The sequence below is a fragment of the Protomyctophum parallelum genome (assembly GCF_964188405.1).
Source record: "Protomyctophum parallelum genome assembly, chromosome: 3".
Lineage (NCBI taxonomy): Eukaryota > Metazoa > Chordata > Actinopteri > Myctophiformes > Myctophidae > Protomyctophum > Protomyctophum parallelum.
In genome coordinates this window covers 50,468,804-50,486,370 of record NC_139698.1, presented here as the reverse complement: position 1 = coordinate 50,486,370, position 17,567 = coordinate 50,468,804, and the positions used below count along the sequence as shown (strand labels likewise).

The 17,567-nt window shown below is 41.1% G+C and overlaps 1 protein-coding gene across 1 annotated transcript; it reads left to right on the top strand.

Annotated features, from left to right (window-relative positions):
• The first annotated feature begins 329 nt into the window (after positions 1–329).
• Positions 330–17,493, top strand: LOC310856298 (CTP synthase 1). Its single transcript, XM_083761632.1, has 18 exons — positions 330–542; positions 1,872–2,053; positions 2,704–2,874; positions 3,091–3,191; positions 4,483–4,599; positions 5,425–5,508; positions 5,596–5,676; positions 7,041–7,195; positions 8,007–8,139; positions 8,877–8,965; positions 9,095–9,189; positions 10,741–10,803; positions 11,007–11,050; positions 11,582–11,678; positions 13,183–13,238; positions 14,504–14,600; positions 15,221–15,365; positions 15,845–17,493. The coding sequence occupies exons 2-18, from the start codon at positions 1,888–1,890 to the stop codon at positions 15,927–15,929; spliced, it is 1,779 nt and encodes a 592-aa protein (XP_083617758.1). The 5' UTR covers positions 330–542; positions 1,872–1,887; the 3' UTR covers positions 15,930–17,493.
• Positions 17,494–17,567: the final 74 nt, after the last annotated feature.

Sequence of the window (17,567 nt, the reverse complement as noted above, 5' to 3'; positions counted from 1 at the left end):
TTATTGCCTTTAATAACCTCTTGGCTTGCAGGCTTGATAATACTGCAGGTGTTCACTTGTCTTTCACCATTTCGCTAGACACGGACAGGAGGACAATATATATATCGCTGATCAAATTAATTAGTCAGTGAATGCAGATGTTTCCAACCCCCCTTGCACTGACCTTGACATCGTCCGATCAAGTCCACCGCACGTGACGTCATCCACATAAACACATTCGGGCCTCCCAGCTGCGACGTCAGAGCGCCGACGACGTCATCCGAGCTCAGTCGTGAGTGTTGTGCGCGCAGCATTTGCTCAGCGCAGACATCCAAACCATCAGGAGGGACTACAAGCGTCAGTCGCTGACCCGAAGCCGTGTCGACATCTGCTAAAAAATATATAGAGGCAAACGAGTAACGTTTTTGTAGCAGAATAGTGCAGGAGCAGTAGAGTACACCCACAACACGTGTGTTTTTGTGGTCCAAAGTGATCAGAGATCCATACATTTGAGTTCAACCTCATCCGATCAGCCGATCTGAAGTTTGTACTTTAAATATTAGGTGAGTTGGCGTCTACTACCATAGATATGTTTACAACAACAAGAATCACACAAAACATACGGCGTTAGCGTGTAATAGCTGTCGGCAAAACCGCGCCAGACTTGCTTAGAAATGAATACGGCTTGCTGCTGCTATTATTCATTTGACGTAGTAAGTAGAGAATCACATTGAATTTCGTGTTGGCATGGCCAGCTGATCCACATACATGCCCTATTTCAGGAATGTTATTATAGCTGAGAGAAGTTGCAGCTGGAAGTAGCAGACAAAGCTAACGCAAATACGCAACAGTGGAAACGTGGGGGATGCTAGGCTGCTGCTTACCTTGTCAGTCATGGAGAGACATGTGTTTGTGTGCCATTTGCCAATGTGCCTGACTGAGGTGTACCGTTACAGTTTGTGTTGTGTTGGAGCAACTCGGCTGCTCCTTTATGATTAAATGACCGCCATGAAAGTTAACGCGATAGCTAATACCTAATGTTCCAGACTTCCAGTCAAAAGGACCTCAACTTAAATTGATTGCAGGCCAAACGGACCCCCACATGTTTTGTGCCAGGACTGGTTGCGCGCATTAGAGAATATTTGTATCTGTTATATTTAAGTAATTCGCTGGTTAATACTGGACTGGTCATGGGGAGATATGATATCCCTACCTAGAATTGCAGCGCTATTACATTTCTTGGGAGTATTGCATATATAAGCTAATGCTACATAACATTGCTATTAGCTTATGCTATGGCTAGACATACATTACCCAGCCACATATCTCACATGGTCTCGGGGAGTCCTCGCGGCTCGCGGTGAGATAATTGTTCTCTAGTTTAATTTTCACATAATATATTAATTTAAACTTGTGGCAGAAAACGCGTGTTTGGTCAAATATCTCCACTTTTCCACGAGCTTCACAAGGAGCACATTCCCCTACCTGGATAGCATTACGGGACCCTCACCCGAAATGACTGCTCTGCTGGACTGATTGGTTGATTGATTGATTGACTGACTGACTGACTGACTGAATACTTTATTAATCAGAAATGTAAACGGTACAGAGTACAGTCAAACACTTATAAAGTCTAAAAGGATATAACTGATAAAGGTCCTTTCGGTTTGTTTCCATTCAGGTCCAGGGTATTCAATTCATTAAACAAAATTCAAATCATCACAAAAAAAGAAATAGTGTATATGTTGGGGGGGAAAGGAAGGGGGTTATAAAGAGGTGGGGGGTAGTCACTTGCAGGCCATTTCCTCTCCCTTTGGCCTGCTGAAAAGTGGATTTTCAGGCCTGTTTTAAAGGATGCCACTGAATTAAATTGCCACCTCGTCTTTGCTTAGTGTTTCACATGCCAGTATGAAGTACATCCTGGTGACGGGCGGTGTCATATCTGGTATTGGCAAGGGCATCATCGCCAGCAGTGTGGGGACCATTCTCAAGTCCTGTGGCCTTCATGTTACAGCCATCAAAATCGACCCTTACATTAACATCGATGCTGGTACCTTCTCGCCTTACGAACACGGTGAGTGATTTGGAGAATGAATCCATTGAAGTGTTATTGCTGTAAGGCCAGTTATTGATGGGTTTGATTTTAGGCTTGGCAGATATTGTTTTTTTATTTTCGCCAGAAGGCAGAGCTTGCCTTTCCAGCATAATTATGGCTGCAAATGAAGTTCTATAACCAACCATGATGTAATCTTGCACTATGTTGTATTATTGTCATGATGTGGCATGGTTGATGACTTTTGTAGGCTGTAGCTGTGTTGCTCTTTACTTTTGTAATTATTCTGACAATAATATATGGCATGCAATGAAACCCCCCTTGTAAACAATAGTCATCTTCATCATGTTCAGACAAAATGTGTATTTATTACTACAAAATCTAATTGGCATGGCAATCTTTTACAGATTTAGAATATACCACCCCTAAAAATACATTTCCCACATATTTCCCATATTTACAGTAGGCTGAACTTGGTCCAGATTAATATTTTCAGACAGTTACTATTGTCTCAATAAAAGACTGAGGAAGTTTTGAGTATAGGTTTGAATCTGCAGCCTATCATCATGCTTCTAAAACTTAAGAGTCATGAAAGAACCCATTTAGTCCTGAATGGGATAAGTAGTTTGTAATTGCTCATATTGCTATGTTATAAACTGTGTGTGTTGCAGGTGAAGTATTTGTATTAGACGATGGAGGGGAGGTGGATCTGGACTTGGGTAACTATGAACGCTTCCTGGACATCCGGCTGACCAGAGACAACAACCTGACCACTGGCAAGATCTACCAGTCTGTTATCACCAAGGAGAGGAGGGGAGACTACCTGGGCAAGACTGTCCAGGGTGAGATTTGTTTGAGGGGTGTTATCCCCTCCTATGCACAGCTTTGTGTGTGTGTGTTTGTAGCACGAGTCTGCACCTCTGTATTTGTGTTCCCTTCACTGTAACTAATTAACCTTTGACGCCAGATGTGACTGTGTAAGGGAAATCCAGCGGGGCATGTCAATGATGTCATACAACTTGTTGACTCCATTTTGTTTTCCATACCTCGTCATGCAGTGGTGCCTCACATCACGGATGCAATCCAGGAGTGGGTGATGAAACAGGCCAAGGTCTCAGTAGATGATGATGGGGTGGAGCCACAAGTCTGCGTCATAGAGGTATTACAAAATATAACTAGTTATTCACTGATTACAGTCACGGTTGTTCTTGCTATGCATGGGTGTCTCTCTTGCACCCCACTTTCTTTTTCTCTAGTTTCCCTCCCAAATAAGACGCAATTCAGAAGTTAATTAAATTATTAATTAAAATATAATTGTAACCATTCTATATGGTAAAGAATGTTAATACAATATATCCGGCACATCTGCAGTGGTCTCCCTAGGCTCTTCCATTGAGAAATAACAGATACCAAGTGTTGGGTAGAATGCATACTGGTTGACAGCTAGTACTGCCTGAACCTCTTCCCTAACCAAGTGGGGATGCCTTATGAGATGCCTTATGCCTTGATGAGATCAATTTGATCTCATCTGGTTCTGCAGTTCTATGATAAAGACATGCCAGAGCGCCCTTCTTCCTAGTGTGGAGTGTGAGTGTCACACTTCAGTGCTCTTGGCGTCTAGGGTTTTTCGGTGGAGCGCCTTGGGCGCCTCAAGCAGAAAATAGTTTTTGGGAAAGGAGAACCTCTCATCAATTTTCTATGCAAAGGGTTGGAGAGACATGCCCCAAACATGTGTGGTACTCTGGAAATGATCCAAACAAAGCTCTCCGCTATTGGCAATAAACGCTTTCTTGTTGCCAAGCGCTTGCGTTGGGTGTATGTAAGAGCATGGTCTTGACCTGCTCTATATTTAAAGTGTAATGGGACAACTTGTAATTGAGTGTTTTGTTAACCCATCTTGTACTATTGTATTTTGATATGTCTGTATGTTTTCTCTGGCATATTTACACTTAATCATGCATAATGCATTTCATCACATCTCTTAGTGTTCATTAATCTACATTGTCCTGACCAAATAAACAATCAAGTAAATAACTTGTGATTTGGCATAAAATAATAACTTGGCTTGACTTGACTATTGGTGAGGGATGTTGGGAGTAGTGGAGGCTCTAATAGAAGGGTTATAGCAGTCACAGATTTGGGGGAAAGCTGATTTAGAGACCACATAACAGGGTAAGTACCGGGAAGAATGCTCTTGTGGGATTTGATCCTACTGGCATTGGTGTGTCTGGTTGCAGCCAAGTAGTATTTCCAGTACAAGCACAACCTGTGAGGACATTATTATATAAGCTGTGAAGTGAACTGAGACAGTGATTGCATGCAGTAGCCTTAAAAGGTTTCCGAACTGTCTGTATGTTCTGACTTATGTAAGAGCCTGAGGTTTGAGCAGCAGTGGTGTATTGTAACGAGTGCGGACAACCTTGCCTGAGCTGGTGTTTTTCCATCAACAGCTTGGCGGAACGGTGGGGGACATAGAGAGCATGCCCTTCATAGAAGCCTTCAGACAGTTCCAGTTCAAAGTGAAGAGAGAGAACTTCTGCAACCTCCACGTCAGTCTCGTACCACAGGTGTGTGTGTGACGTGAACAACCACAGGAACCAATATCCAATGTCCAGACCCTGTATACTCCTCGTCCAGTGTCTATGCTTTGTCCCTTCCTTTTATCCCCTCAAAGGCAACCCTCTTTTTATATATATATATATCACTCTGCTGCACCTAAGAAAACATCCTTACCCTGCGCCCCTTAGGTGTAATATAATGACAATAAACCGTGGTCAGAGTTATTGCTTGAATAATTGTTGCTCTTTCTAATGCCAATTCCCATTCCTTTCCTTCAATAGGCATTAGGTCCTTGTTGTTATAGGAATATGTTCTTGCCTATAAAATAAAAGGAATAAGAAAAATATTGTTGCAGTTTTTATGTGTTTTTTAGCCTATATAAAATAAAAATAAAATTATACACGCTAATAAAAGGTAAAATATGTTCTTAATTGATATGCCTGGATGAATACACGTGAAATAAAACGGACAAAAACGGTGCTGTTTTTAACTACATTTGGAATGGGTGATTTAACCCATTCTGAACGGGCACCCATTTTGGTGTCAGCATCATGTCGTGCTTTAGCTATTTAAAAATAGCAGATCTACAAGCTCATATCGCGCCACCGAGTGGCGCGCTACGAGCTTGTAGGTCTGCTATTTTTGAAAAATCGAAGAGCGACTGACATTTCTAGAATCTGATCTCAGGTCAGAACGGGATAATCAGACCCAGTGTGTGTCCAGTGGAAACCTCGTATGAATCTGATCTCGGGTCAGAATGGGTTAAAATGTAGGGTTGTGTTGCTCTTGCTCATAAAACAATAAAAACATTGTTCTCTTGTACTTGTCCTCAGCCCAGCACCACTGGAGAACAGAAAACCAAACCCACTCAGAACAGTGTGCGGGAGCTCAGAGGACTGGGCCTCTCTCCAGACCTGGTGAGTCCAGATCCTTTACAATTCCTCCTGGATCAATTGGATTCGTTCATTCTCTGATCCAGACATTCATTCGTCTTATTTTGTCAGATCATGTGCCGCTGTGCCACACCACTGGAAACGGCTGTCAAAGAGAAGATTTCCATGTTTTGCCATGTGGAGCCAAATCAAGTAAGAATTATCCTGAAATAAATACACAAAATTGTTTCTTAGTTAGTTTTCCACTGCACAAATGTCTTTAGTAACGTTTTTTTTTTACATTATTATATTATTGGCTACATTGGCTGCTTACTACTAGAATGCCTAGACAAAAGCACTAGTGGAAAAACAAAAACAAAGGACATTTTAAGAACATGGTGTCTGTTTTTGGATAAGCACTGTTTTTTTGTTTTGGGGTTTTTTCCGGCTAAAGAGCAGTCTATAACTCAAAGTTCATACTGCTGATTAAGACCACAATGACTTGTCAACTAAAGCCAAAACAGGCAGTTATTAGCCTGCCTCTCAATATGCAGGCCAGCCTGCTTCCCTAATAAGAGTTAGACTAAAGGATCTTTCATATGCATTTATTTAACCCGTAAATCAACATTGCACACTTGCACTGATGCATATATTCTATTAATTGCGGAATATTTCACAGAACTAAACACTAAATAGTCATCAAGCAGTGAGGGTGATTGTGTGGTTACTCACAATCACTTATTGAACACAAAAATAAAAATGAAATATTGGGTCCATTCTAAGATCACTTTGAAAAAGGAGAGTTTCGCCTGCTGATCATGTAAAATTTTGTCCCAGTTTGATGCTTGGGTAATTACTGCAGGCACATTAAAAAGAAGTCCCCTGTGATCCTAAACAGTGGCTGACAGACACACGTACAGTCATACACACACACACACAAAGATGAGCCTTTCCTCAATCCACAGGCTGTAGGCAGCCTCAGACAACAAGCAGATAAAAGCAGAAAGTCAAACTGGTCTGAAAGAAATTACGGACAAAATAATTCAGAGCAAGTGAGTGACTGACACGTGATTGACACAACATGATGAGGTTGCAACTAATTTTGGGTGAAAATTGAACTAATTTTGGGTGAAAAATATGGTCCGGTGTGCAAGCTCCCTTTAACCCATTTTGGGCGGGCACCCCTTTTGGTGTTTTAAACATTATGTTATAATTTAGCTATTGAAAAATAGCAGATCTACAAGCTCATAGCGCGCCACCGAGTGGCGCGCTACGAGCTTGTAGGTCTGCTATTTTTGAAAAATCGTGAAAATGTGCCTCAAATTTGGAATATATTTTTTCAGAACGAACGTTTTCAACTCAAATCTTTGCTTCTGGAGAGGTCCCTGGAACAACATATTTTCAGATGGGGGGTCGGTGGCCAATTACATATCATTTCTGGGGTCCTTGACATGAAATATTGAGTGATATAGGCCTAGACACATAGGTATTTCAGAAAACTGTCAGGATTTAGAAGGCTTTTTTTAATTTCGATGTCAGGCCTAAATGGGTTAATGTGTGTTTTCTGTCTCTCCCAGGTGATCTGCGTCCATGACGTGTCGTCTATCTACAGAGTGCCTCTGCTGCTGGAGGACCAGGGCTTGGTGGAATACTTCTGTAAACGTCTGGACCTGCCTGTGGAGCTGAGAGCCCGATCCAAGATGCTCAACAAATGGAAGGAGATGTCCAACAGGTGAGAGACACACGGGCCTTCTGAGTCCGACGACCACAGAGACTTCTATTTGTGACGTTCGTTGTCGATTTCCGTGAGAGGAACAACGGATCTCAAAGTAAATTTGAATGGTGTATAATAATAACAGCTTGGTGGAGAAGCAAGCCGGTGACTGTTGCTGGGTTTAAACGAGTTACTTTTTGGCTACAGAGCGGTCTCAGGTCAATGAATCGTAATGAATCTCAAATTTGAATTCAGTACAATTAAAGGTATATTCAGTGATTTCACTTAATTCAAATATCACTTCTTTTTTTGTTTTGTTGTGATAATCCTCCCTACTATAGAGTGTGCTGACCATATAAGGAGTTCCTCCCTGTCCCCAGTTAACCCCTGGGGGTCAAAAAACCTTAGGTTTCGTTCTTGACTCTATCCTGATTGGACGAAAGGCTGGGTCCCAGGCCAAAAACGAAACCTAAGGTTTTTTGAGTGAAATCAATGAATATACCTTTAAATGGTTGGTTACCCACATCTACAGTGAGGCAAATGACGGAGAACGAAATATTTAACAAAATAAGTAGCATATTGGGAATGGTATTTAGCCATTTCTTTGTTGTTGAGCCGATGTGTTGGTCTGGTCGATATAGTGGACATTATTTTACCTTTTGATGACAAGAAAATAACGGATCTAAAAGATCACAAATCAAAGCTTTTAAAAATAAACATTGGTCAAAGCATCTGTAAATGTAGCATGGGTCGGGTTCTAGTTTTATTTGTTGTGTAAGTAGTATGTAGCCATGAGGTCCAGACTCATTCATCCTTCTCCCTTCCTCAGATCCGACCGCCTCTTGGAGCAGGTGTCCATAGCCCTGGTGGGAAAGTACACCAAGTTCTCAGACTCCTACGCCTCAGTCATCAAGGCCCTGGAACACTCTGCCCTCGCCATAAACCACAAACTACAGATCAAGGTAATCGTCACGTCACGGTGACCTTCAGCGCTCTCGCTCGTGTGTGTGGTCTCGACACGTTCAGGTTTTATGCTGACATACTGAATACTGATTGCGAGAGACTATTATTTTGTCTTTATTTAAAGTCTTGTCTGCCTGTTTGTCCTTCCTAGTGCTGCTCATAAAGCACCAGGTTCTAGCTATGACTGATGCATTCCAAGTAAAGTTCATTGTCATTTTTCTGTTCAGGATTTTAGTTAGTGTTTTCTCTGGCACTGCTGAACACTCGCTGCCCTCATATAGTCATGTGTGAGTGCGTGCATGTTGCTGTCTTGTGGCAAACATCTATCTAGGTATAGCTTGTGAAAGAAAACTTGTACCTCAGTGGGACTTCATAGAGATAAATATTAAGGTAAAAAAAAAATAAGGAAGAATCCAATATCAGAGACAAGACAACAGCAGGTCATAATTGAAATGAATAGTAAATGTGTAGGATACTTGATTAAACGGAAAATATACATTCTTGACAATTCTGTGATATTATTTTGTAAGAGTAGGTGACTTCACTTATTTCAAAAGTTGAACTTCTCATTTTTCGAATGCAATAATTAGCTCTAGTGTTAACAAGCTCCCGTCCCGATTTCATCGCACTACTAGGACAAATACAAATGTAAAAACAAGAATTGATTATATCAATTAATTACCAGCAGACGGCTCATATGAAAACATGTTACTAACACTGTTTGTACTCCTCACAGTACATCGATTCAACAGACCTGGAGGCCGCCACACTGCAGGACGAGCCAGTCAAGTACCACGAGGCCTGGCAGAAACTCTGCAGCGCTGAGTAATTACACAAGCTCATCAAAACACTAAGCAATTACACTATTCCTACTTGAGAGTGCCATTTAGGAATCACCGACACTTTGTTCCAAATATGCTCTCCTCAGTGAATGTCCTCTCTCCCTCTCCACAGTGGCGTGTTGGTACCAGGAGGCTTTGGTGTCAGAGGAACTGAAGGCAAGATCCAAGCCATCAGCTGGGCTAGGAAACAGAAGAAACCATTCCTGGGTAGGCATTTCCACCAACCCATTCTGACCTGAGATCAGATTCATACGAGGTTTCCACTGGACACACACTGGTCTGATGAACCCATTCTGACCTGAGATCAGATTCTAAAAATGTCAGTCGTTCTTCGATAAAATAAAAAAAGCAGACCTACAAGCTCGTAGCGCGCCACTCGGTGGCGCGATATGAGCTTGTAGATCTGCTATTTTTCAATAGCTAAAGCATAACATGATGCTAACACCAAAATGGGTGCCCGGTCAGAATGTTATCCTCCATATAAATAAGGAAACCTCTGTCCCATCACTCTGTTCCGCATGGTTCTCCTCAGTGGGTTGAGCTATTGATCTCAACTTGCACACAGGCATTGACCATTAGCACAATGTTTATTAGCGTTTGTGTAAATGGGAGTTCGGGCCATGAGATCTGTCGTCATGGTTACAGCCGCGCAGGCTATGGGAGCTCTAGCCGTTGGCTACACTAACTTGGCTCACACACACACACACACACACACACACACACAAACCGGCACAGACACAAAGGCAGAACATTATACTGTAGACGTTGCCAACTTCTAATGGGCTTTCATTTATGGCCTGTGTTCACACATTGCGTTTTATGAGTGGGGGCGCTTTGGATATCATCTCTCCATAGCACTAAGCACGCATATTGGCACGTGCACTGTTTGAATCCACGTTGTGTTATTATTCGCTCACATAGCTGAAACAGCACTTCTCACTTCTTGTGGGTGGCAACGATTCACTTAAGGTCCGGGTAGATAGACTCTGCAAACGCCTTCTAAAACCTAACCTAAGGTTTCTGAAAACCTTCTAATTCGTATTTAAAACATATATGTTGCTACATGTATACTATAGCAACGGCTTCAAAGGTATAACAACGTATAGGTTGCAGTGCAGCAGGTCTAAATGGGTTATTGAACTAATGTCTGTATAGTCTCATAGTATCAGTAACCGGGATCTTCCAATCTCCAGCTCATTAATAAAAATAAAATCCATTAGCTTCAATTTGATGGTGTCGACTTCAATTTCATAGTGTTCCAGTTCCAATTTAATCTTGCTCATTGCATCACCACTGCCAATGTAACTTGTTTATCCCGTATCCTGTGTGAGGTCTTTCTTGTGAGAGCTTTGTGAGTAACACTACTTTATTTTAAACCCATTTTGGGGCGGGAACCCCTTTTGGTGTTAGCATTATGTTATGCTTTAGCTATTAATAGCAGATCTACAAGCTCATAGCGCACCACCGAGTGGCGCGCTACGAGCTTGCAGGTCTGCTATTTTTGAAAAACCGAAGAACGACTGACATAGAAACATAGCTTTTTCAGAAAACTGTCAGGATGTAGAAGACATTTTTAGAATCTGATCTCGGGTCTAAATGGGTTAACACACACAAAATATACACTTACACCACCTTTAAGCATACACAGAGGGTTTTCACAAGTATGCTGCACACGGGGGACCTTGTTCAATCCCCTTGCAGCATGTTACAACCTTGAACTATACAGTGTAATAACCATGTTGAACCTGTTCTGTGCAGGGGTTTGTTTGGGCATGCAGCTGGCAGTGTGCGAGTTTGCCCGTGATGTTCTTGGCTGGCAAGGTGAGAATACACTCGAAATCACCCTCAGCGTATTTGAGTTGCTATAACAAGCTTTTCTTGTGTGTTTAATTTAGTTGTGTGCCCTTTATTGATGCTACACAGTGACTAATGTAATAGAAAATGTATAAACAAGTTACAAATTGCTACAAATTATTGTGCATGGGGGGAAAAAAAGTTTATTAAAATGTTTTTGTCCTTTTCAGATGCCAACTCAACAGAATTTGATCCAGATACCAAACACCCAGTGGTAGGCAAATTATTATTATTATTTAATAGAGAATGTGGATTAGTGTCTTCAATTATTGGAAATGCATGTGGTTGACTTAATCTCTTCAACTATACCTAATGATTATTCTATTGATTACTTTTTTAGATTAATCAAGTAATCGATTAAGCACTTAAGCATTATTATGTAAAATAGTCAAAATAGAATATCTACAAGCTTATACAAAATAATGTTTTTGACGTTTTATGTATTATCTTCTCTTATAATGACATTGATTATTTACCCATTTTGGGGCGGGAACCCCTTTTGGTGTATTGTAGCATTATGTTATGCTTTAGCTATTGAAAAATAGCAGATCTACAAGCTCATAGCGCGCCACCAAGTGGCGCGCTACGAGCTTGTAGGTCTGCTATTTTTGAAAAATCAAAGAACAACTGACATAGAAACATAGCTTTTTCAGAAAACTGTCAGGATGTAGAAGACATTTTTAGAATCTGATCTCAGGTCAGAATGGGTTAATTCGATTAACTCTTGCGACCCTAATCTCAACAGGTGATCGACATGCCGGAGCACAACCCAGGCGAGATGGGCGGGACTATGAGGTTGGGGAAGAGGCGGACCATCTTCAAGTCCAAAAACAGTGTGCTAAGTGAGTGGTGTTCTGAAATACACAGTCTACTTCTCCATGTTCAGTAGACTGTGTGCATTACGGGAGTCCCAAGATTTCCTGAGGGTGGCATACTTGTCTCCGGTTCCAGGAGATTTAAGTCCTTCAAATGTGTTTCCGGTTTAAGCATGCTGCGGCACCAATCAAGCGAGGCTATGGGAGACTGAACAGGAAGCCCAGGACTACACCGCTTGATTTGGGATTTTAATGTCACACTTAGAAAGCTGTTCTTACACTACAGTGCCTTATTCTGTATTGATCAGTCATTGACCCATACGGTTAAAGATTACAATGTTACATCATGTAACATTCTGATTATCACACCATAGCCTGCTCCCCACCCCCGGTTATAAAGACAAAGACATTCAATCTGACCATGTGAGTGAGCTGAGCTGTATGATTCCTACTCTTGGTTCCGGGCAGAGAATGAAACGTCTAAGATAGATGCATTGTTTACCGGCCATGCTTAGTTCAAACTCATGGTTTCAGTCTGATGCTCTGACCTTCTGAAAACACCTTCTGACCGCTCTGCCCGCATGTTCTGCTGCCCACCAACATTTGGACAGTGTGTTTGTGTCACACATACATCATACACCAACTTATGACAAGCACGTAAACACGCACATGGATATTCTCACTGTCAGGGCGAAACCTTGTATGTTCAAAACAGTTACTTTTCAGGAAATGGCAAGAAGTGTTGTGAAGCATCCAATTTAGTTATTGCTTAGTCACAAGCGCTTGTTAATATTTTTCATTGGTTAACCCATTCTGAACGGGAATTTTGGTGTTAGCATCATGTCGTGCTTTACCTATTGAAAAATAGCAGATCTACAAGCTCATATCGCGCCACCGAGTGGCGCGATATGAGCTTGTAGGTCTGCTATTTTTTGAAAAATCGAAGAACGACTGACATTTTTAGAATCTGATCTCAGGTCAGAATGGGTTCATCAGACCAGTGTGTGTCCAGTGGAAACCTCGTATGAATCTGATCTCAGGTCAGAATGGTTTAAATATTACCCCAGAGATGATGATCAGTACCAAGGGGAGGCATTGGGTCCCATTCTTTTAGTATGACACAGCTGGGGAATAAAACCCCAGACCTCCCACTCTCAAGACGGACACTGTAACCACAATGCTGGTATATATATCTACGTAGGTGTAACTGTATGTATCTGTATCTATAATGTAAAAGCATGATTGAATAGGATAAATGTGCTGGTAATTATTCATACTGTGGGCTAGTGCCTGCCTAGAATCCATACATTCGACCATCAGCTGAAAGCGCAGTGTACTTTCCACACTTCCTCTGTGCACAAACGTTTTCTGCATGCACAGTCACACTGACTACCCCAACACAAATATAATAATGCAATTTAAAGAGCAATACATCTGACTGTTAACACTGTCCAGGGTCCACTTACCTAGTGTGCCTTGTACTATTATATCTGCTGTATGGTATTAAATTGCTAATATCTCATCATTGCAGGAAAGCTGTATGGAGATGCAGATTATGTCGATGAGAGACACAGACACAGGTTTGAGGTAAGATCTATGGACCGTGTTTTCCGATCTTTTATTCTGGAAAGTCATATTTTTAAGAATTTCCCCCCTTCCTAACTTATGTCTCATGGATAAAATATCCAGCTCAGGGCCATAACTCTTGAGATTTAAATTTACACTGAGGATTTTACAGTGAAGATTGGGGTTCCGGAGATGAAACAAAAAAAAGTCTGTGGTCTAATTTAATGCTGATCAGATGGGAAGTGAATAAGAAAACTCTTGACCGGTCGAAACAACCTGTGGGGCAGTCAGCTGAGGCTTGTCAGTATATGGCAAGAAAGCGACTCTAATCACATATGACATATACTTTACAATCTGCTTCCACATGCCATGTCGTCACGTGAGATGGGATCGCGTTAGGTGCTGCGTTGCTCCAGCAGGCACGATAATCTTTAACCCATTCTGACCTGAGATCAGATTCATACGAGGTTTCCGCCGGACACACACTGGTCTGATTAACCCATTCTGACCTGGGATCAGATTCTAAAAAATGTCAGTCGATTTTTCAAAAAATAGCAGACCTACAAGCTCGTAGCGCGCCACTCGGTGGCGCGCTATGAGCTTGTAGATCTGCTATTTTTCAACAGCTAAAGCATAACATGATGCTAACACCAAAATGGGTGCCCGTTCAGAATGGGTTAAAAGTCCTGTAGTGTGTGATGAGCCAATATTTTAATTCTCGTTTGTGCATGATTAAGATCATGGAGAAGAGAGTAGCGTGTGATGCAACCATATTTCCAAATCGTATAACGCATCCCTTTGTTAAATCTATCTCCCATATGGAGGAAATATGTTTTAAAGTCATTAAAGTGGCCCATTAATGCATAGCCCCTCGATCATTCTTCCTATAATGGTTTCGTGTGATTTATTATTTTAATAAGATTCATGTTTTTATTGCATACTATAACATTTGATCACCGACAGGCTCAGTAGTAGGATGGTTCTTAGACGCTTGTCACACATTAAGTATAATTATTATATTGTATGTGTAAATAAAGAGATAAAAGTCTGAGCAGATAAAGTAATTACCTGTCCTAAGAGAATCTCTTTCTCAATTTTTGTGTGCAGTATCGCTGATTTAGGGGGCATGTGACACAGCAACAAACAATGATCAAGCCAGACTTCAAGTTCATGAGATTTTCAGCTGGCTTTCTGGAATAAACCCCTGATTAACTTTGGGGCCACATCTTTAAATGTGGAGAAAAACGTCTCTGAATGACAGAAACGTACATTGCTTTGGTTTGTAGGTGAACCCTGAGCTGAAGCACCACTTTGAGGAGAGAGGTCTTCGCTTTGTGGGCCAGGATGAAGAGGGGGAGAGGATGGAGGTCATTGAGCTGGACGGTGAGTCCATCTGGGCCAAATTATTCAATTCAAAGGAGCTTTATTGGCACGAGAAAACAAATGGGGAAAGTATATATACAGCACTGAGTAAGCAGAGCTATGTCACATTGCATCATTATATACATGTTATCAAGCTTTTTTACACACGACTGGCACCAATCTTTTGCAGTCATTTTGGGACAAATAGCTGCATTTTCCCTCAAAATTATTTAAATAGTATACAAAAGAAAAAACCTCATTTAAATGTGCAGTAGGTCTAGAGGTCTACTCGATACATGTAGTAGTCCTTTGGATGGTTGCATTCCATTGGCTAACCTTCTTTTATCGCAGCAGTTCACAAATCTTGCTGCTGTGTTTCCACATTGTTGTATTTCTCCCAATAGGTATGGAAGTTTTCTATCGTTGGGTCATGTTTCCAAACTCACTTTGTGTGTACCGGTAATCTGTGGGATGTATGTGTCTGATCTATTATTATTATTATTATTACTACACGGTAGCAGTCCAGCTAACACCATAACATGTGTCAAACATTGATCCCAAGTTAGTTTTCTGTCCTTTTTTTTTGTAATGTAATGTACTATTTAATAGCTTCTCTGAAAAATACTGACATGTTCTTTCAGACCACGGTTATTTCGTGGGTGTGCAGTACCATCCAGAGTTTACCTCTAGGCCCATCAAGCCATCTCCACCATACTTTGGTCTTCTGCTGGCCGCTGCGGGAAAGCTCCAGAGCTACCTTCTTAAAGGCTGTCGCCTCTCCCCACGGTAAGCATGTACATCCTGAATTAACGGGATTTAGAGCTGTACATTTCAGGTGTTTGAGGTGCAATGCACTCAACGCAATATTGGTGTTTTAGTATCGAAACTTTTGTCCGTTCAAGGAGTGCATACCAGTATCACAACATTATTATCTTGGCAATTATTCTATCAATTTCTATTTAGATTTATCAAATAATCTTGAAGTAAATGTTTTTATGAATATATGTGGAAAAATTCAAATTGATAGTTTGATTTAGCCCTATTTTATACTTCATCATACAACACTGTCACACAAATGAGAAAATAGCCAATCTACCAACTCGCCATCATGTTGCACACCCCGAAATGTACGTGTACCACAACTGTTAGCATGGGTGTGGCACATGTCTACTGTATGTTCCGACTCATTGCTTGGTCAAAACAACTCGTGTTACATTGTGGTGGATGGATGCATTCATTCATTGTCTTTTGCTTCCCCATTACAGGGACACGTACAGTGACCGCAGTGGCAGCAGTTCTCCCGAGTCTGAGCTTTCAGAACTGAAGTTCCCTTCTGTGTCCCAGGACTAAAGGCTTCATTCATGCTTCGTCATATGGACCCCTTTGACAACAAAATAACATATTTTCAGCTGAAAAACGTTAATGCAACTTGCATCATTTTTCAACGTGTGAAAGGGTCCCGTGACAAAGTACACAGTTAATGATTAGCCATCGAATCCCTGTTGGACACTATACTGGTTTGGTCTGTGCCTGTTACCTCCTGATCAGTGGACTCTGTGGTTCGTCAACAGAACAATCAGTCATCTCGCTGACAATCATATCACTGGAAAAGGTCATGAAGAAACAATAGTCTGCCATCGCAGTGAGGCAACTGTTGGGAGTGGAAATGTTTTTAGGTATCGATCACTAGGAGTTGTAAAAAGAAACATTACTCCTGGAATATGATTCTCCTGCTGTATATTTTACTTAAGCTAATTTGGTTGGCTAAAATGCTAGTGGTGTTTTAGACGTCCTATAATGGCATGATTTCCATGGGTTCAGGCTTAATGTGGCCAGTCTATGACATCAGTAGAAACAGACAGACCCTCTTCTAGATGGCTCGCTACCGCAAAAAAAACACCATGCTACTGTATGAAGATAATGCAGTATTTCTATAAGAATGTGACATGAGTTTGGGATTATTAAATATCCTACATTTTAAGTATTAATTTGCACTATTGTGCAGCAGTTTTAAGCAGTGGTTCTCTGTTCTACCCAGACTAAACTGTGCCTTGGCTGAACCACTGCTATAGAGAACCCTGTTTTGGATGAAATATTGGTGCACTAAAGAATTGAGTCTCAGCGGGCAAAAGGGATATGATCTTATTATTATTATGAGCTTTCGTGTGCATCGTCTTTTATCATTAAGACGGATGCATGGTCAAGATTACGAGCCAGTGGAGAAGAGCCAGTGTTTGTCTGCAGCAATAACTAGGACATAAATATGAATTACACAGGGCTCACCACGGTAGATAATGCATAGGTAGGAAGGAAGTTATCATTTTTATGCATTTTCTTTTCTTATTGACGACGACGATGGCTACTGGATAATCTGTGCAGAGTAGACCATATACATCACCATTTTCCTATATGGTGAACATTGTTTCCGTTACGTTTATTTATCAATTTGAAATGCCTGTTTTTGTGTTTTTGTTTGTCTAAAATCCATTTAGTGATGTTTTTAGTTCGCTTCACAAAGCAATCGAAGACTTGACCAGTTTGACCACATTAACCCCCTCCTGGCATCCCTATTTTGGGCATACAACATTCTCAAAAATAGCCTGGGCTATAAAACCCAGATCACGCTTGAATCTGTTAAATACTACAGCCCGTTTGTGTGTTTTCAAACTATCTGGCATTGCACTGCATGGTGTGTACACGGCATATTGAAATCTTTATTTTAATTATGAGAATAAATTGACGGAGAACAAAAAAGTAATTAGTCTGGTTTATTCAATACACAGGTTTTTTCACATGCAAATGGATGTTCAGCCACAGGCTAGGTTGTTTGATTGTTGTCCAGCCTTTTAGCCGTGGCAAGCTCATTCTGGATCAAACTATAAATTATGCATAAAGAAAAGAATGACCAAAGGGCCAGATGCCTCATTGTACTTGATTTCTAGACTAAATTACAAATAACATGTTTGTATCAGGGCTAAGCTGCATCTA